The sequence below is a fragment of the Ambystoma mexicanum genome, chromosome 2p (assembly GCF_040938575.1).
Source record: "Ambystoma mexicanum isolate Mex_15411 chromosome 2p, UKY_AmexF1_1, whole genome shotgun sequence".
Lineage (NCBI taxonomy): Eukaryota > Metazoa > Chordata > Amphibia > Caudata > Ambystomatidae > Ambystoma > Ambystoma mexicanum.
In genome coordinates this window covers 27,361,359-27,382,005 of record NC_090923.1, presented here as the reverse complement: position 1 = coordinate 27,382,005, position 20,647 = coordinate 27,361,359, and the positions used below count along the sequence as shown (strand labels likewise).

The 20,647-nt window shown below is 46.1% G+C and overlaps 1 protein-coding gene across 6 annotated transcripts in view; it reads left to right on the top strand.

Annotated features, from left to right (window-relative positions):
- NISCH (nischarin) overlaps nucleotides 1-20,647 on the top strand; it is a 441,586-nt gene that overhangs the window by 181,899 nt on the left and 239,040 nt on the right. For all 6 annotated transcript variants that reach the window (XM_069643185.1, XM_069643184.1, XM_069643187.1 and 3 more), the window contains 3 exons: nucleotides 175-243; nucleotides 4,473-4,658; nucleotides 7,726-7,854. In XM_069643185.1, coding sequence (XP_069499286.1) covers nucleotides 175-243; nucleotides 4,473-4,658; nucleotides 7,726-7,854 — 384 coding nt within the window. The remainder of the gene's footprint in view (nucleotides 1-174; nucleotides 244-4,472; nucleotides 4,659-7,725; nucleotides 7,855-20,647) is intronic.

The following is a 20,647-nucleotide window of genomic DNA, read 5'->3' as shown; positions in this document are numbered from 1 at the left end:
TGGTGGATGTGATATAACTATGGTGTCTGGTTCTATGGCTGTGTACATTAAGTCTGCTACTATAAGATAGCATGCGGGTTAAGTGTGCGTTTATCCATGGTCGTTAGCCTTGATAATCTACTTTATCAGTGTCTTCTACTCGTTTTTTAATTAATGTTCCTCCTTTACTTGCAGAGGCTGACGCCAAAAATTGAGTTCCTTGATCTGAGTCATAATGAAATCTTACAGATCGAAAATCTGCAGGTTAGTTGTGTTTTTGTTTTCTAGTTGTTTTTGTATCTCTCACGCCTTATGCATGTCTCTGTCTCAGCTCATGCATGTCTGTGTCTTTCTTCTTGCGCATATCTTGGTGTCTTACGCCTTGTGCATGACGCAGTGTCAACAGGTCTGTCGCGGTTATTTGTGGGATCCAGCCCATGGTACGAGTTACGGTAAGGCAGGGGTTACGCTGCCTTCCGAGTCGTCATGGTAGCGGGGCCAGAGAAACACCTGTGCCACCAGAGTCGGCAGATGCGGGAGGGGTGACCAACCATGAGAACATGGAGTCCAAGGACACATTCTCATGGTGCTGGCTGCTGTAGAAATGGTCTAAGAATGGCAGGTGCTTGGTGAGGTTCATGGTTGGGACCAGGACTGGCTAGCAGCAGTTGCGGTCTCTGGTCACTGTCACTTGAACCTACGGTGCAGCAAGGAACCAGTTGAGGACACTCTGAGGAAGATACCAGTGAGGATGACCCACTAGGCGGAATACACCAAAGCAGTGACAGCAGAATCTGGAGAACCCGGGTGTCACCACCAAAGGAAATAAGTGGCTTGGGTGAAGAACTAGCGGTCATGCCAGGCAGAAGAAACGGTCCCACAAAAAAGAATGCGCCCATCCCACGACCAGCTGAGGTGGTGACCAGGCGACCCGTTTCTAGGCCACCACCAACAAGAAAGGCTCCAGCGTATATTAATCAGAGCTAGGTGAGAGGAGCCGCAGGCCAGGAGAGGTCCAAAGACAAACACATAGTTCAGCCGGGGAGGCTGAGGTAAGCAAAGGAAGAGCAATGCGTCCATCACAGAGAAGTAGAGATGCAAAGGCAAAGGACCAGGGTCACAGACCGTATGGCACATCAGTATCGTGGGCAGCAGACTAGGCGGGGATTGCATCAGCATGACGAAGCCTGGGTAAAGGACCAAGGACACATCCAGTGTGCAAGGTCAGTAGTGTGCAAAGGTCACAGACCGTATGGCACAGCAGGATTGTGGGCTGCAGACTACGCGGGGATGGCACCAGCATGAAGAAGCCAGGGAAAAGGACCAAAGACACAGCCAGTGTGCAAGGTTAGTAGTGCGCAAGGGTCACAGACCGTATGGCACGTCAGGATTGTGGGCAGCAGACTAGGTGGGGATTGCACCAGCGTGAAGAAGCCGGGGTGAAGGACCAAGGACACAGCCAGTGTGCAAGGTCAGTGGTGTGCAAGGGTCACAGACCGTATGGCACATCAGCATCGTGGGCAGCCGACAAGCGAGTATTGCACCAGCATGAAGAAGCCGCTGTCAAGGGCTAAGGACACAGTGTGCAAGGTCAGTACCAAAAAACCATCGGCAGAGGTGGAATGTGAAGCCTGCTCTCACGAGCACTCCATCAGAACCCCAGATCTGACAATCCAATGTATTCGCTCAACCTTTCCCCTCGGCCACCCAAGCTGCACAATGAGCCGGCTACTGCATTGCGCATGACACCCGTCTGTTTATCTGATGTCATCATTCACTAGTTCCTGGCAGAAAACATGCACAGAGGCAGAAGGGTTCATGTCCAGAGACTCACTGTGGGGGGTGGGGAGGTGCTGTTACTCTTTAGGCAGATCGCAATATGGGGTTTGGGGGGGGGATAAATCAGTGAGACGACCACATCGCCGGTATTCCAGTTAACAAGAACAGGTATTATATAAGAGTTCAGGTCATTTCATTTGCATCCATTTCAATTGGCAAAGAGAGTGTAGGGGCAATAAAAATAACAATTGGAAGCGAGTGCCAAACCAGCTCTCTACCAGAGAAGTGAAAAGATTCAGGGCACTGCCGACACAAACCCTGATTCATGGAACTGTACAAAGTGTATTTTTGCAGTGCATAGTCTGTGCAATCATTTTTGCAGTATAAAGTGACTTTGCACTCAGCAGTGCAAAGTCACTTTGAACTGTTGAAAAAATTCCGTGACTCGGGTGTTAGGGAGATTTATCATCTGTATGCTTCATACCCTCTCCTAGTGAGACCCCCAGCACCTTTTGCTGGACTTCAGACCCTTTTTCTGAAATCCTGAATGAGTAGAGCCTTTTCCCACTGATTCATTCTTTGTAAATCTACCTGTACCATGGTGTCTGTCTGCTCCATAGCTCTCAAAGACATCTGTGTTTTACTACTGCAGCATACAGCTCCTTATGGACAGTGTTGCTGAGGACCCTTTGGGTCATCTTAAGATACTTTTTCTGTATCCTAGATTAACTACAGTTCTTAAGTAAAGATACTTACTGTATAGTCTGAGAGATTGGCACACACCACCTTCAGTGGAGTGCCAAATGCATACCTAGTATCCCCCTTCTCTCTGCTCCTGTAACTATTTAGTCACATAGACAATCACCTGGTTGTGGCTGTGGCAGTGGACGTGTTCTACCAACGATTGCAAATTTTATGTACCGCAGGCTATGTCAATAGCCTCGGTAGTGCACAATAGGGGCACCCAAGTACCAACTTTGGGCCTCCCTTCTTTTTTTGCCATTACTAACATGGTTGTTCTTTGTTAGCCCTTCTACCATTCGGGGAGGGGGGGAGGTCAGTGTGTGCATTTTGCCTTTGACGGGAACCAGTAGGTAACCCCACCTAAGCGCCAGAGTGTCTAGGCAGGCAGGAAGTGGGGAGGAGACTTCCACCCCCCTGTCCTTTGTCTGCCAGAGTGCCTGAATAGGGCCAGCTCCCACAGGGGTCTAGCTGTCTTGAGTGGGCAGCCAAATGCTCTTTTCTGTAAAATTCTGTCAGAGATTGCAGAGGAGTGAGTGCTGGAATTGTATAAAAGGTGAGACTTCTGGAGTGAAAAGCAAGTTGTCCACTGGAAACCGAAGTAAACGAAGAAGACGACCAGATATGCCTGCAGACCCTTTGCAAGACCGTGAAGCGACGATTGCTGTATTGCCCCAGGAAGAGCGACAGAGGAGCTCTGAAGAGGACTCCTCCTTCCCTTTGGCTGGTGGAAACAACCAGTCCCAAGATTAACTTCGTAACAAGCCATTTCCTGAGGTCCTAGGAGCTCCCAGAGTTGCGGAACCCCAATACCAGGAGACCTGCTACCCATTTCGAGTGCATCGTCATGGAAAGACCAAATCCATCCCAATCTTTGCTGAACCCGTATGGACACTAAAGAGATACGATCCAACTCGCCCAGACCCCCTCAGCAGAGTGTGGGACTGCAGGAAGTGAAGAAGACTCACCAGGCAGTCTGTATCCTTTGTCGGTGCTGCAGAAAAGGTGCCAAAACCGCAGACTGCACCAAGAAGTTGCTGAAAGACTTGCTACAGGTCCTTCCTCGAGACTGCTGCTGATTGATGGTATCCATTATCCTCCCTTCAGTCATCACACGAAGGAATACGGAGGTTGGGGTCCATCGGGGAGCATCCAGCACAAATATTTTCTTCTAACCTAATGTCTCCCTGGTTAGTTGTTAACTTCCTGCTTCAATAACTTTAGACATTGGAAGAAATCCACCTGAACTCTTCATTATTCGCTGAATGTCAAGACTTCAAGCCCTCTACCTGCCTTTAGCTAGGGATGCATTTTTGGACTTAAGACTTGGCAGGCGAAGAAACAATCTGTAGAGCCTTGAACTAAGCTCATGCTACACTAACCATTTTCCTCCCTTTAAGTGACTTGACTACATGTGTTTGCAGAGTAAACCGTATAACCCAGGGAAAACCGCATGAGTGCGTAATTACCGACAATACGATAACCTTATCTTTTCCCTTTCTACCATTACTACAAATCTAACCGCGATCAAACATAAACGTGAAAGTGCCCTTTGAAGTGTATTATCAAGTAATCCTAAGTGTTCTAGTATACACATCTGAAGTATTTAAGGTGATTCTGGTGTAAATATAATAAATATATACGTTTTAGTATATGTGTATGTGCTTCTCTGCTGTGCTTGTCTAGCTACGATTCAGTGTAATTACCTACAGCTCACATCTTCCTCTTAAGATACGCCTGACTGCTCTGCCACTCTACCAAGGTCCTGAGTTAGTACAAACTGATAGTAAGAGTTGGGGGGATCTACAATCCACCGGGATAGGTTACTAAGTCTTACTGCCAGTAGGTACTCCCCTAACATCAGGCCCTCAATGTCTGATTGTTTCATTTCAAATTATGAATGACTTTCTATGTTTGATGTCCAAACGCAGAGTGTCTAACAGCAGTCCCTGCTTCTCATTCCCCTTGAACAGCATTTGTACAATCTTATTCACCTGGACCTGTCGTACAACAAGCTGGCGGCCTTGGAAGGGGCGCACACCCGGCTTGGCAACATCAAGACTCTGAATTTGGCAGGGAACTTGCTGGAAAGCCTCACTGGTCTGAGCAAACTCTACTCCTTGGTCACCTTGGACCTCAGCAACAACAAAATCCAGCAGGTAGCAGATGCCTGCCTTGGCCTGCTTTTATTATTTGTAGGAACAATCTACAGTATATTAAATGTGCATGACAATTTGTGAATTCTTCCATTTTATGTATTTATAGTCCAGCTGGCACTGTATGGAGTCTGGTATGTGCTGTGGCATCTAGCAGCTCAATGTTTAATTCTTCTCATTCCCAGGGTGTCCCAGCAGGACTTCCCCACACTCATCCACACTTTAGAATTGTCCCTTTTGACAATGAGTTCTCCTGCTTATTCTTTAATGCCTGGATCATAGAAATGGTGACTAACAATCTGTAAACCTATTCAGCCCTCATCAGTTTCCAGTTTATGTCCACGTTGTTATTTAACTGGAGATCTTGTTTTAAAAAAGGAACAGCAAGAATCATTGTGTTTAGAACATGTAAAGCAGGTGTACTTAAAATTCTTTGCCAGGGAGGAGGAAGGCGGCTCCTGCAAACAAAGTGCATTAAAAGGCTTCAAGAAATTCCCCTCTAAAGCTTTTGATAATGTTGTGCATCGTGTGGGTCACATGGGGCCAGGGATTCCCGCAAGCAGTGCATAGAGTTGGTGTGACCCAAAGAATCCAGCCGTCAACCCTACCCTCCCACCACACCCTTCTATGCTAGGGCAGCCTGTATATGGTCCCATCAGCCACCCCTGCCATAGAGAAGACCCCAGAATCCCTGTGAGTGACTGATCCAAGCTTGTGATCCAGTTGTCAGTGCTGAATCTAGCTCATGCATCGGCCGGTCTGTGGTATGTGGGGCTGCAACAAAGGGACTGTTTACCCGTCACTTTGTGGAAGCGATACCGCATAGGCTAGCTTGCTCTGCACGCTGGCCCTCATTGGTTAGCAAGTATTTTGGTACAGCCCGGAAGGACAGGAGATCATAAGCCATTGCTTCCCGCATATTTTTTATTTCTTTTATATTGTTATTACAAACATTTAGCAATCCAATACAAACTTCAAGACAAAGTACATCGGGGGAAAAAAGTACATAAAATACCAAAGTTACCATCACTAGTTATACATTTCATCCCATCCAATTACTTTAAAAATGGCATCGTCTACATAGTTCTCATTAAATGTAACAGTCATTATCATTCTTTTGAATAATAAATTGATGGAATCAAGTACATGCAAAATAAATAACATGTGGATCCGGAGGATGTCTTGTGTCCTAATGTATATAGACAAATACTCCACATTCCTCAATAAAGTGATGTGGTTGATTTTAAAGGATGCTCATTTTTAATGAGGTAGTTTAGTCAAGAAAAAGGGAGCCAAGGCATTCCTTATGCCTTCCACGTCATAAATCAGACTCTGCGTCTCTTAGTACAAAAAGAATGAAAGGAAGGCAGCTTAAGCAGACTTAACAAAAACTGGCAAAACCTCACAAAGATTTGCTATTGCGGGGACACAGAACGCATAGCCCCGGCTCCCGGTGTGAGGACTAGGTGAACAATGTCAGCCGTCTGCAGGATTTTATACAAATGAATTCTATTCCGCACACTGTCTGGAAGGCCCACTTTGCTAGAATTTGACCACCCTTGCCTGCATGGCCAGTTTCTGGAAATCCTGATGAAATCCCCATCGCACTTAGACTTTGTCTCTAATGACGTTCTTTATTTGATAAATAAAGTTAACTGACAAGTCTGGAATGCTAAACTCTGGGATAAAGGATTTGGAAATATACTCTCTGTAAGCAGGGATTTCTGACCCAAAACATTCTGGTTTCCGAAAGCAAATGGCCCACGCTCTTTGAATGGGCAGTTATTGAACCTTCTTCAAAAACAAGCTCACTTGCAACACACCCCTTATTTCCTGTCTTTATAGACCTGTCTGTGGCGCTTGATAGTCCATCGTGCCATGTTATGGGAGGTTGCCCAGCATCACTTTTAAACATTCTTGGGAATTTACATACAGACTCATGAATCCAGGGTCGCTTGGATAGGTATTACTCTTTATCGGGACCAACGCGCACCCTTCGTGGGTTTGCACCAGGGCTGCATTTTGCTTCTATGATCTTCCACAAACTTCAGTCTTTCTGCCCCATGTAAGTTCCTATCCAAGTCAGCACATGGCCTACGAGAGTGATGTAGTTTTGTTGGCTTGGACTCCCAAAGGCGTCTACTAAACTCACTGGTAACATTTCTGAAGGATTTGGAGATTCATTTCCGACCAACAAATATTGGGTGCAAAAGAAAATCTTCCCAAGGAGTATCGGTTGTGTAGGTTGTGTTGGCAAATGGTAGAGACCTTGGAGTATGTTTAATACTTTAACCACAGTGAGAGTACTTCTTTGCACGTTTTGTACACAACAAACCCACTGTGTCGACTACTTATTTTTGGAATGGTGTTTTAGCTGGAAATCCAATTTGATAGATTATTGCTGCTCTTCGCCTTTTTTCCCAAATCTTCGGATGAATTGGATGAATTATGTGGATGTTTTCTACGTGGTAATTTCATAAACACATTTTCTTTTTACTTGTTTATTTGACTTGTGTGGTTATATTGATTTTTTTACTCATGTTTGTTTTGTGAAAGGTTTCATTTTGAACGCAGAGCAGATGAAATAAAAATACCAGACCCTTATAGTAAGTGCCCACCTTTCTGTTGAAGTGGGCTGTCCGCTGTGAGAATTGTCCCGCTGCCTGCCCTATTATAAGATACTGCGGCCATTGAGAGACATGTATGAACTCCATCAGGAGTATTTCTCAGTGTGATGAGTGAAATGAATCTGCTTATATTATTATTCTGGTATTGAGCATGGACCGTGCTTCGAGAGGCAACGGAGCGCTTTACAGAGGTATACAAAAAAACAGATGCATAATGGAGTGCTTTTCAGAGGTAACAACATAACCGATATACAGCTGGGGGTAGGATACAGAGGGGCACAGAGAGTTCAGTTCCACCCCTCCATGCTTGGGGTTTTATCCTCCTGGCTGCCTGCCCACTTTTAGCACTGCCCTGTGAATGACTAGATGCCAATGTTCTTCGCTGCATCTTCTATTATCAATTGTAATTCAGCCTGCTTAATGTTTACCACTGCCTTTTTCAGATTGACGAGATAAAAAATATCGGAAGCCTACCTTGCTTGGAAAAAGTGAGCTTGACCAACAACCCCTTGACCATATTTCCTGACTACAGAACCAAAGTGCTGGCTCAGTTCTGGGACCGGGCCTCGGAGGTGAGACCGCTATCTTTCTACGCGAGGTCTTCAGGGACCAATGTAATTCAATATGTTTGCTTGTCTGTTAAATTCTGCTTCTCTGCTTCCTGGCCCATTGGCGAAATTGCTGCTGTCTGGAGGCAGCAGACATGTGAGCTATTTGCAACCTATGGTCCTACACGTGCACCACACGTATAGTTGGTTTCTTCTATTTTGTGGCTTTCCCTCCTTTTGGTTTCTAACAACATGTGTTGGTGGCATTAGATACTTTTCTACCATTTTCATTTATTACACACTTTTGAAATTAACAGATTAATGCAATATAGAGAATAATTTACTCTACAATAGCCATGCCACAAGTTTTTTCCTGTCCTTTGGCCATCTTGTATCTTGTTGTTTGGCCGCCTTCTTGCTCTCAAAGCCATATATAAAAAGCCTTTTCCCAGGCAAGTTGCGGTCTGGGTGTGTGGTAGATGTGGGGAGCTGGGCCTGTCTAGACCCAGGCCACATCCATGCCCAAGTGCGTTGTTTGCTGGGCAGAGATGGTGCTTGTGGCTGTCAATTTTTGAATGGCACAGAACCTTACCATTAATGGTTCTATGGGCAACTCAAGCTCTAATCCTGGATAAAAAGGGGGACTCTTGCAGGCATTCAGCAGAGCGTGATTGGAGCCAAAACCCCCACGAATAGGAGCATCCTGCAGAAGATCTCCAGCATTACCTCCTTCAACCATCCCGGCAAAGCCCTGCTCCTTTGCTGATCTCCAGGAGGCCGTCATCTGTACTTAGACCCGTGGAACTGCCCGTCTCAACCCCAGCTTGATGATCCTGACCCTGGAAGCCCTTGTCAGATCATAGGTGTGAGAAATCTGAAGGTGTCTCCCAAACTAGTCCCCGGGGGATCTGTCATCCAGGTGGCCAGGACACGGCCATCACTATTGAATCCAGTTCCTGGGGGTGGACCAGCGAGGGAGGATCACCTGGATGTGTGAGTCCTCAAGAGTGGAGGTGGGACACTGATGGGTGAGACGCGTAATCCCCCCTTTCAACACCTTTTCCCCCTCCTACCACGTAGAATATTTTGAAACACTGCCCCCTAGCCTTTTCCGACACAAACACTTTCACACACCACAGACAATGGACTAACACCGAGTCGTTTACTTAACATGTCCCAATACAAGGGTCCGGCATGGTCATGAAATTGACCAGAATCACACGCACCTGATGTCGGTTTCCCTTCCCCAAAGGGAAAAAAGGTGGAGCATGAAAGCACACTACGAGCCAGGCAGACCGCATGACGAGACAACTATCCAGGCACAGCAGTTCAAGAGGAAGAGAAAGGCTACAAATATCGAGAGGCTGACAAGGAGAGACGTGACCAAGTCATTTCTGACCCAAACCCACGAAACCTCCATAGAAGGAATCGTAAGAACACGGACAATAGCCCCTGTGTGTAGCAGCAGTTGTCAACGGTGCAAAGTGTGCATACGCTGATAAGCAGGACTGAGGAAGACTCCTGCTACAGTGGTACCGGCCTTGACTCCAGATACAAAGAAAGCCAAGCAATTCGTCACAGCCGGTGAGTCTAGGGGAGAACTGATAAAGAAAAACTAACTGTGTTAATGGAAGACCAGATGCAGAGGGCATAGGCACCACGTGGGTGCACACTCGAGACCTTCGTTTATCCCGTGTTGATTGAAACTGCAAATATCAGAAGGCCGTACGAGAGCCGCCAAGACAGGTCAAAGTGGTCATACAGCGGTCGAGCCAAATCCCTGTACAGTCGAAAGTCTTTGACTGGCAAACCTCAGAAAACACAAGTGAAGTGAATCCTGCATTAAGAAAGAGCAAAAGGAATTGAGAGGTGACAAGAGTGAAACCGCGGAGGAATCCCAATAAAGGGGGGCAAAGCCTAAAGTCCCAAGAAACAGTGTGTTGACAAAGGTGAACCCGGCAGAGGGATGTCCACGGAGAACTTTTTAAAAAAAACAATAAGATTTGTTTCGTTAAGTTTAGTCTCTTTATTTGTACCGCACACCGAAGCCTCTGGTAACTGGGCACTTAATTAAGGCTTTCAGATATTACAGAATTTGAACACAAGAGATTTGCAAGCAATACAGAGTATTGGAAGCAGAGATATACACAGTGTACAATAACAGAGATAAGTGCAGGTTGACCATAGGTTACAAAGGTGGTCGATGATGGGCACACTAAAATATAGTTTTATATAGTTATATATTTGTGAATGGAAAAAGTACAAGGGTACTGAATCGAAGCAAACAGAGGGGGGAGCATAGGGTGAAAAGTCATCACCCAAAGACTGGTTAATGTAAAAGTAGAAAACGGGCGAACAAGAGCCATAGTGAACCCCGCGGAGGGAGGCTGAGAATCGAGCGAGGTCTGCGCCCGGAAGAGGGGGGACCCAGGGGTGACCCATTATCACCCTAACTACCATATGAAAGGAACTTTTTGGTTTGTTATTTTCCGACCCTCGAAGGCAAGAGACTTTTAAGTGAAAAGAGACTTGATCATCGAGGCTCCTGATAAGATAACAGAGCTGTTGTCTCATACTGTGGGAAACTCGAAGTGTGCTGTGCTCAAGGTCCCACCTTGTCCCGTGCTCAAAGCGTGGGGAAGGGAGACCCTGACTACTGCATCCTGACATATTATTTGTGAACACTTCTTTCTTTCTTATGAATTCTATCCCACTACATGGCGCCCCCGAGGTTAACCTTGACACATACCTGGAAGTTCTGGATAACTTTGCACGCCTCTCAGGGATCACAATCACTAGAGCCAAAACTTGCCTGTTCCCCCTAGCTGGCTGGGCCGGCAAGACAGAACACCAACTCCCATGCCTAGAACTCAAGTGGAGCGTTCACACGTTTAGGTATTTAGGCATAAACATACATCACACCATTACAGACACCCACAAAGCTAATACACTAAGGCCAAGGTAAGGTATATAAGCCTCTATTAAGCTCTGGAAAAAACTCCCCTTAGCGGTGACAAGACTGATGTCCCTAGTAAAAATGATAGTCCTACCTAGACTCCTCTACCACTTTGTAAATGTGCTGTATCTTATCCTGCAAAAATTCTTCACAGAACTCAATACACTGCTGAGTGGGTTCATATGGGGCGAAGGGAGGAAGAGAGTGGTTATGGAAATACTTTGCAGGGATCACCCCGAGGGAGGTATGCGTCTACCATACTTTGAGTTGTACTATTTAGCAGCCCAACTTCCACATGTAGCAAACTGGCTGGCAGATACGGAGACCGTGGAACACACCCTTATGATATGATATGGCATTTATAACGTGCCTATACACAACTGTTTCAAGGCGCGACGAGGCAAGGGAGGGGAACAAAGGGAGGACAGACGACGATCTTACTAGGCCAGGTGTCATTTAGATCGCTCAAGTGCGTGGGATGGGGGCAGGGACAGTGCAGTACATGGGAATAGATATTAACCATAAGTAAAGTAATGGCCAGCAGGTGGCAAGTGCAAGGGTAAGTGCAGACATCAGGCGTCAAGAGCTAGTAGGGGGACTGTAGGGATACAGAAACAGTCCCAAGTGCGGGGGTAGCCAGGCGGGCAGTGCAGGTGTGTGACGTTGGCGGGAGAAGACCTAGGCCCAAGATCAGAGGGTGTCCAGGTAGCCAGTGCAGTTCAGGTTACAGTGCTGTGGCTGGATAAAGGGAGAATCGCACAACCCCCGACGCTCCTATGGCTACTGCTGCAAATATGGAATCGGACGAAAAGACTATTGAAGATAAAAGAACCCTACTCCTCCCAGATACCACCTGCAGTACTCAATGGAACCAGCAGAGAACATCTCAAGCGGAGCAGGGTACACTGGGAGCGCCAGGGTATAATCACAACGGGAGACTTGGCCCTGGAAGGACTTAAACTGGACCTTCGGGAACTGGTTGGGTCACATGGGCTACACCCAGGCCAGTTCATTACCCACGCCAGGCTTGTCAGCCACTTGGAGACAAAGTGGCCATCCCTGGATGAGCCATACACTGATGATCCCACTCTGCAGTTGCTCTATGATGTCACTGAGGGAGGGCACATGGTATCCAGAATCTGTCAGACATTTACAGAAGAGCTCCCAGGAGACAAAAATAGAGGTAGACCGATGTGGGAGTCGATACTGAACAGAGAACTTACAGACGCAGAATGGAAGAAAGCAAAACTTTACTCAAAGAAGGTGTCCTGAAGCATCTACAATTCTATATACTCCACAGGGTGTATCTAACTCCGGTCAGAATATCTCGCTTTCCAGGTGCCACCGTGCAATGCTGTCTCAAATGTTGTGTGGAAAAGGCGGACTTGGGCCATATGTTCTGGCACTGCCCGGCAATCCAAAACTATTGGCAGAGTATAGAGTAACGCTTGAGAGGAGGGGGGATAACAGGGCAGGCGTTGTCCATAGAGGCCTGCCTCCTGGGCCTCTACAGCTATCCAAATAAAAATAGGGCAATGAAAAAGATGATCAATATGGCATGGGTGCTTGCTAAGAGAAGGATATCGATGAAGTGGAGGCAAAGGATGGACCAAAAATAGACATATGGTGGAAGGAACTCGGAAGATGGACTATAGCGGAGACCGCCGTCAGGCGAGAGGCGCTGAGAGCGGGCAGACGGGAAGGCTCTGCAGACATCACGACGTGGAATGCGATATTGCACGAGCTGTTCTCCCCCCTCGGTGCCCTGCATTGCATGAACTGGAAGTAACACTAAGACCATAAACCTTTATAGACTGAAAGGAGCTGCGGGACGCAGATTGCTCCCTACGCATAAACCCAATACACAATGAACTCGGTGTGAAAGACCCTCTGAGCAAGTTGGAGGGATGTTTGGGTTAGGGAGGTGGAGGGAGTGGTGGGGGGGGGCTGGGGAGTTGAAGTTACAAGACGGGTTAATACGTACTGTGACATGCTGCGCGAAACACACTTGTTATGATGAAAATCAATAAAATATATATTTTTTAAAAATGAATACTATCCCACACTCTTTTGGATGTAGTTGTAAGGTTTGGCAATATTTTCTTTTTTTTTAGAATAGGCCCTATTTGATTTGAAAACGCGCCACAAGGACTGCCTTATTTTAATTTGATGGTCGAAGCCTGCTCTCATCTTAGATTTAGGATTAGATTAGGCGTTTATCTCACCCGCTTATGCAAGTTAATATACACCCCTGACCTGTGATCAGTTGTGTCTGCCTATACTGTTGCCACCAGGAGTACCTTACACAGGATGGTCCCGGAACCATCCTGGGATCTGACAGCTTCCTCCTGAGCTATCTGCTTGCATCGGTTGTCGTCCCGATTTCAGATATGGGACTTGTGAATCAAGAGGCCTCTCCCTGCAGCTACAGGTCTCCAGTATGAAGAGGGGGCCTCAAAGGACCAGCTCCAAAGTAAAGCTTTGGGGGTCTTTGAGGCTCACCAAAGGTGCAGGTGGACTTTTCAAGTCTTAAGACACTTTTTAGGGCCTGGTTTGGTCTGGAAGTTATTGTAGATCCTGCATTGCACAACGTTTGAAAAAGAATATCATTTCATAAATCTACTGTGTCGCCACTCCCTTATTGAGCACCTATTCAGTGTTCACTGTACTCCTAGCCTAGCCATGCCTTTCCTTCAAAAGGTGTTGCCATGAATGTTCAATGATCTTTCCACTGGAGAATCAGAAAAACCCTTGAGGAAGCACCATGTAAACCAAGCGTTACGATCTATCTGAGCCTTAAAAACAGGTCCTAGAGGAATCTCCCTTACAATGACACCCAACCTTGAAAGGACATGAAGTGTTGATGGCAAGGGATCCCCAACACTCTGGTCCCACTGCAGAGGAACCCTAATTAAGTGCACGTCGCAGCCCTACATTGAACTGTACATTGTAGTTAGGATTGGGATGGAACTTCACTTTTGAGGTTCTCTTGTCCCATTTTGTGGGACCCCTAAACCTTGTGTTTTATCCATGCTGAGATTCCATGTTCGCTGGAGGTGAGTCTGTTCCAGAGGTAAGAGTTATTTGCTTCTGTTGAGCCTTGCCCCTTCCCGTGGTTATGTTGTACTGCTATGTAGTCATTATTCATGAGCATGTGAATCTATGCCAGACCCCATGCTAGAGAAGGTTTCACTTACTTAGCTGCAACTATTGTCCTCCAGCATGGGTCTGGTATGGATTCACATGTAAACCCTCCCTCCCGGCCCCTCACTGGCTCTTTTTGGTCATGCTGCCACTTTACGTGCTTACCAAATCTGAAGATGGCTGCCAGAGGAGGGGCTCAGGGAGAGGATTGTCATTAGATGGGGGCAGTATGACCCAGAGGACAGTGTTGGGGAGAATTCTCATAAAATGGCTAATTCCTTCACCTTAGAGACCCCCAGCAACTTTGCTGGATTTTGAGGACTTGATTTTTTTTACCTGGAGAGAGTGTGAGCCTTTTTTCCCCACTCTGTCATGTATTTTGATGTGTGTTTTACTCTTGTGTTCTTTGATTATGGTGTTTTAGATAACTCCATAGGCATCATTTTTTCATGTGTGTTACACAGCACCCTCAGTGTAGTGCCACAGGGAAGCTTTTTAGGCTGTCCCAAGGTTTAAATACCTTGTCTGGGATCAACTACTGTTTCCCAGAGAATTAAAGTTAAATTGACTTTACTAGTCTTTTTAAATTCCTAGACCCAGCACACACTACCTTACAATAGAGTGCTGGAGGAGTTACCTAGCATCCCCTATGTCTAGAAACTCATGTAGCAGTCAAATGCTACCCTTTCCTATGGAAATGGCTGGTGGCAGGGGTTTTACAACAAACTACCATGATTTTTCCCGACTGCCAACACCGGTAGCTAAAAATCGCGGGAGCCATGTTTTTCAAGATGGCGCCTGAGCCCCCTTTGTTTAAACAGGTCCTGGTCTTCTTTTTTCGCCATTTCTTTTTGGAAAGGTCCTTCTAGAGTTTCTCTGCGTTCCAAACTAGGTTTGGTCCCTTTATGTCTATGCCTTTGGCAGGCTTCAGGACTGAAGACCGCCTCTGGCGCCTGAGTGTCTGGGGTGGGCAGGAAGTGAGGGAGGTGCCCGAACCTCCCTGTGCTTAGTCTCCTAGGAGACCCAAATGCACTCTGGTGTGATTGGCTGGCTGGCTGGCTGGCTGGCTGGCTGGCTGGCTGTCTGGCAAGTACAAGCTACCCTGCTGGGTGAGTGGCAGCTAGTCTGGAATGAATGGGAGAAAACTGTTTAAAGGTGAGTCTCTTGGACTGAAAGGCAGAGTCGACCACTGGAAGGAAGGAATCAAAGAGGAGCTGGAAGAGGATGGCTGCTGCGACTACTGGACCGTTGGTTTGCCGGTGGAGCCCTGCTGCAGGTTCGAATCGCCAATTTCATCTCGACAGAGATGCCCCTTCAAGGACGACTTCTTCCTTGCCACCTGGACACCATTCTTGGAGCTGGTTAGGATTAACCAGGGAGAAGGACACCAGCTTGTGTGCTTGAAGAACAGCAACTGGAATCGAAGATTTGCCAATTTGCCAGCTTTGTCATCCGTCCCCGTGCAGTGCAGGAGTCCCCCGACATCCTCCCTCTTCTCCGTACGACCGAGGCTCAGGAACCGCGAGATCTGCAGGAACTGCCAGGAACAGAAGTCTTCAGCTGCATCTTTTTCTTCAAAATAAGGTACTGTGAAAACCGGACCAAGAGAACTTACTCTCACCGCAACAGTTAGTAGAACTTTGGCAACTTGCAGGCCTAGTCAGCTTGTGAACCGACATACAATCCTTTCTTCCGTGAACTACTTCTAAGAACCTTGGCAAAGACTTTTCCGTTTTAAATACCAGATCCGTTTTTACTTATACAAGACACTAGCCCATTGACATTGGCCTACCCATTGCATTGAATCAACTCCTCGGGTGAACTCAAACTATTTGCACTGTTTTAAAGTAACTGTAATATTTGTTTTATTAACTTATGCATTTTTGCTCCTACGTCAATACTATTTTGCTCCGACTTCAAGGGAGCTCAACCGCTTAGTAGTCAGCATTGTAGTATAATTTTTGTGATATTGGTTGCCTCATGTAGTGAATGCTTTATAAATGATTGTGTAATAAATTAAGAAGTGTTTTACCAAGAAACCTTGAGTATAAATGTATATCTGAATACTTGTCATTGTAGACCTTTGTCTAACAACCTCACAAGCTCACATTCCCTCTTGAGATAAGCCTGGCTGCTCGGCTCGCTACCAAAAACTGTGTGGTACAGACTTATACCAAAGGTTGGTTTTGCTTACACCTGTAGTCCTAGTTGTGTGCAGTGGTCCCAGAGGGTACTGCATACAAACTTTGCCTAACAGACAGTGATTGGTTCAGAGGAGAAATACAGTTTTTAAGTGAAAGTGAAACTGTTTTTCTTTTACCAAGGATTACCAGCCTTACAGGGAATATTCATGAGCATGTGACTCCATGCCAGACCCATGCTGGAGAACAGTAGTTACAGGTAAGTAACTTAAACCTTCTGTACCATTTAACAATGGGTGTGTTCCAGATCTCGTTTTGCAATATATGTACAGTTTCTAAAATGAGCATGAAAATATTAGCATATGTAAGGGGCTTCTGCTGACTCCATGGAAGTCAATGAGATTTGTAGGTAACTTTTCAGACCTGAAGTAGTTAACAATTCTGATCACCATTGGTATTATGTTTGAGAAGGAACCATTGAATGGCATGAAAACCCTCGTCATGCAGGATAGATGTGCACAGAATCACCACATTGATGGCGAATAATCTGCAACTCTCTGATAGTTTTAACTATTGACACTAATTCATGAAAAACGGGTCCACTATCTCTTAAAGGGTTGGTGGATTGTATTAAAAGTCGTAGACTAGAGTCTAGATATTGCGCCAAAAGTTCTAGAAGACCCCCTGCTGTGGCCACAATGGGGCAGAGGGGAGTCGTGGGGTGGAGGGGTACGAGTTGGCCAAGTCTTTATGGATCCCACAGAGCAAATGAAGGAACTGGTTAAAAACACCCTGAATAAGGCTCATGAGTGGAACTGGATATTGGGTAACACAAGGCTTCCTTACTGTTCCATATCCTACCAGTCCTGTGTTATGTGCTTCCAAAGATGCATAAAGACTTGGCTACATTTCCCCCCCTCCATGCTTCCCCTCTCTGCTCCATTGTGTCTGAAATACTGGCTCACTCTTATCTCTTCCTCTGCCTATCCAGTTCCAATCTGACACTCTCCTCTACTTCGGCCGGAATCCTCGGTGTCATCTAGGACCCTTCTCTACTTTCTGTAACAATAACTTGCCTCAACCCCGTAAATATTAGAAAAATCCAGCACCTCCTTCCTTTTGTAGAAGGGTAAACCACTCCAAAAAGATAGTGAATGCACTTTGTCAGAAAAGCAAGTTTAATTGCGTACAAATTCCTGGAAGGGGTTAGTCTGCTTCGTGAAGCTGAAAACTAACAATTCCTTCCAGTGCTCGACAAGGTCACAGCTTTTATACTCAACCCTACATAATTTACATAATAATAAATAATAATAATAATTTAGCATTTATATAGTGCTACGAACCCTCCGGTATCTGAGCGCTGCTTATCACCCACGGTGTGTGGTGCTCATTTATCGACCTCGGAAGGATGAAAGGCTGACTTTGGCCCTGCCGGGATTCGAAACTGTATCAGCAGGCTCTGCACAGGTGTCAAAGTGAGTGTTCTACTCGCTGTGCCACTTGACCGGCTAATGACGCATATCAGTTATGTCACCCCACAACCCTCATTGCCTAGCCCTATACAAGGCCATCTAATCATCCCCTACACTCTTATGCCATTGGCTACACTTACTAAACACAATCCCCTTTACATGTGGTCTCGTTGTAATCAGTCATGATATCCTAAAATATAATTGGGTTATTAACTCAAAACCATTCAACAGTTAACCTGCCCCATTTGTCAGGAAAACCTTATATTCGGGAACATTTTCAGCTTCTGTGCTAATTCTCTTTAACCTAAGAGACCCCCAGCACTTTTGCTGAACCCTGGACTTTTTTGATTTTGAACTCATGAGTGAGTGGAACTTTTTACCATTCCCTCATTCTTTTTCTCCGACTTGGATTTTTATTTTCACTCTTTTATGGAGTCTGGTAAACTCCATATATGCATGCATCTGCTTTTTGCTTTGTGACACCCAGCACCCTCTGTGCAGTGTCACTGAAACGTCCCTTGGACTTCTCTTTGTTTAAATACATTTTCTTGTGAGAACTACAGTTCCCAAGAATAGTAAGATACCTTTCCCTTCTGTGGGTCCAGCACACACCACACTATGTGGGGGTGCTGTAGGGTTACATTGTAACTCCTTCTCCCACTCCTCTTGTAACTTTTTGTTACAACTGACTAACTGAAATGGCTGGTGGCAGTGGTTACTTTTTACTACCTTTTGTGCAGGTTACTGGTAGGCTGATTTTTGTCAGCTGCAGCACAGCACCCATGGGTGACCATTTTCCAGAAATGGCCCGGTCTCATTTTTTTCACCATTGTCTGTTTCTTCTGGACTTTTCCTCTATCCTTTAGAGTAATTGAGTCATTTGTGAGTTTTTCCTTTGGCGGACTTCAGCCCCAAAGCCCGCCGAGGCTCCCGTGTGCCTGGGAAGGCAGGAAGTGAGGGGAGGAGCCTGAAACTTCACTGTTGTTTGTTTGTAGGTATGCCTGGATGAAACAAGTTCTAACTGGGTGGCTGGCTCTCCTGGAGGACAGCCACCCCCAGATGATTGACCGCTCTTTGTGTGTGTTTATGACAGGGATCCAGCATAAAAGGTGAGTTTTGGACTACAGACAGTTGACCACTGAAGCAGAAGACCAGCAAAGATGCCAGCAGCACCTTCCAGGAACGGGAAAGCACCTTCCAGGATGGCGAAAGCACTGCTGAAGCCTTGCAGCTCTGCTAACCCCGTTTTCATATTGACAGGGAAGACCCGCCAAGGACGACTTCCTCCCTTCGATTGGTGGGGCCAACTAGCCTCAAGACCTTCGTGTGCCATCCCTGACATGCTGCAGCTTTCCTGAGCTGCAGCATCCCAACCCCCGGGAACGTGGACCATTATCAATGCATCATCTTCTGAAGATTGAATCCAGCGGAAACTTTGCAGGCACCTGTGATGGACCTCCCGAGGCAGGAATGCTTCACCAAAAGTCCCTTCCACAGAGTTCAGGACTGAGTAATCGAAGAGAATCCGACCAGCGATATTTGTTTGTTTTTGGCACCAAAACCACAAAAAGCAGCTGAAGTGAGCTGAATCCATTAATGTCGAATCCCTTCTCCCGAGTGCTGCCACACAAGCTTGGCAGAGGCTCCCCACCCCTCCCTTACATCACCACGACTAAGGAGCAGGAATCAGGGTCTTCAATGTTGCACCTAGAAGGAAGCCAGCTACCATTTCTAGTTCACTGTCAAGGTACTGTGGGGCTTGGGTTGTGGTTACCTTGTGCCATTTTCGGTGCTTCCTGGCTTTGTAAGTGCTGTTTTCTTCAATTGAGTGTTGCCCTCAACTCCTCTCTGTGCAGGCCTTCAAGTCTGTTCACTACCAGGCAGGGCTGGACTGGGAACCAAAAGAGGCCCTGGAAATAGTTTTCAAAGTGGCCCCATATGAGAACATTTGGAAAGAGGCCCAGGGTTCAGAGGCCTACCAGAAAATCTCCTGAGTTCGCTAGAGGCCAGTCCAACCCTGGTTCAAGTGCCAGAGCCAAGAGACTGCTTTATTTACAAAGTGTTGGGGTTGCGCCATTGAAAACCACTTTTGTAAATGAGGCCCTGCAGCTTATCAAAATTAGAAGTCTCTAGAAATGATTCTGCTCACACTTTTCACTACTCCAAAGAAGCCTTGCTCATATTATTGCCACATATGTAATAATAACAGCGGCCAATCATATACTGGACATCACAAAGTGTCTTGGTCTGTAGCCTTACTTCTGGCAGCTTTTGTTAACATAACTTCGCATGATCACCTTGAGTATTAAAGTCTCATTCTGTGATGTCATGTTCCATGATGTCGCTGATGAGTTTGTATGCAAAAAGGGGGGCCCATACATCTTTTACCTCTCATGGCCCTGTAAATCCTTGACCTGCCCTCAGAGCCAGACCAAGGGATGGGCAGTCTGTGCTGTCGCCCCGGGCCACGCGCTCGTGAGGTCCCGGAGCTGTGGACCTGCTGCTATGAGTATAAGTAGTAACAAAGGCTGGGCTGCTTCCAGCCACAGGGCTTTTCATTGTGCCTGTTTTATGGAGGCCGTGCTGTCAGCACCCAACCCCATGTGACGTGCTTCTAGAGACAAATACCTCTGGCCCACCTGTTCAGAAGCCCATCAGACCCATGGGGCCTCACAGTTAGGGCTCCTCACCTCTTTGTTTAAAGTAATGGTCCATTTAAGAACTTTTAGTTTTGGACAAGGCATTCAAAAGGGGAATTTTATTCTGAAAGTACATACAGAAAAACTGGTTGCCACACAAATCTGTCGTCATTAAAGATAATTAAAATATGTTGACAAACAAGAGTTGTGCCCTAGCGCAATAGTATTCATATGTCCGCATTTGGTGTGTTATAAATAAATGTAATGTCACATTTCACTCTGATTCATATGAAGCAAGCCTTTGTCAAACGGTGAAAAGGTTACCATTTCACAATATCTTTTGTTATGATTAAGTCTTGAAAGACAGGCTAAAAGCCATTTTTTAAAATCATTTTGTGGAATTGCATTCTAGTATTTGTAGTCTTCAAGATGGTGATAACACATTTGTTCTCTTTCTGTTTAGCA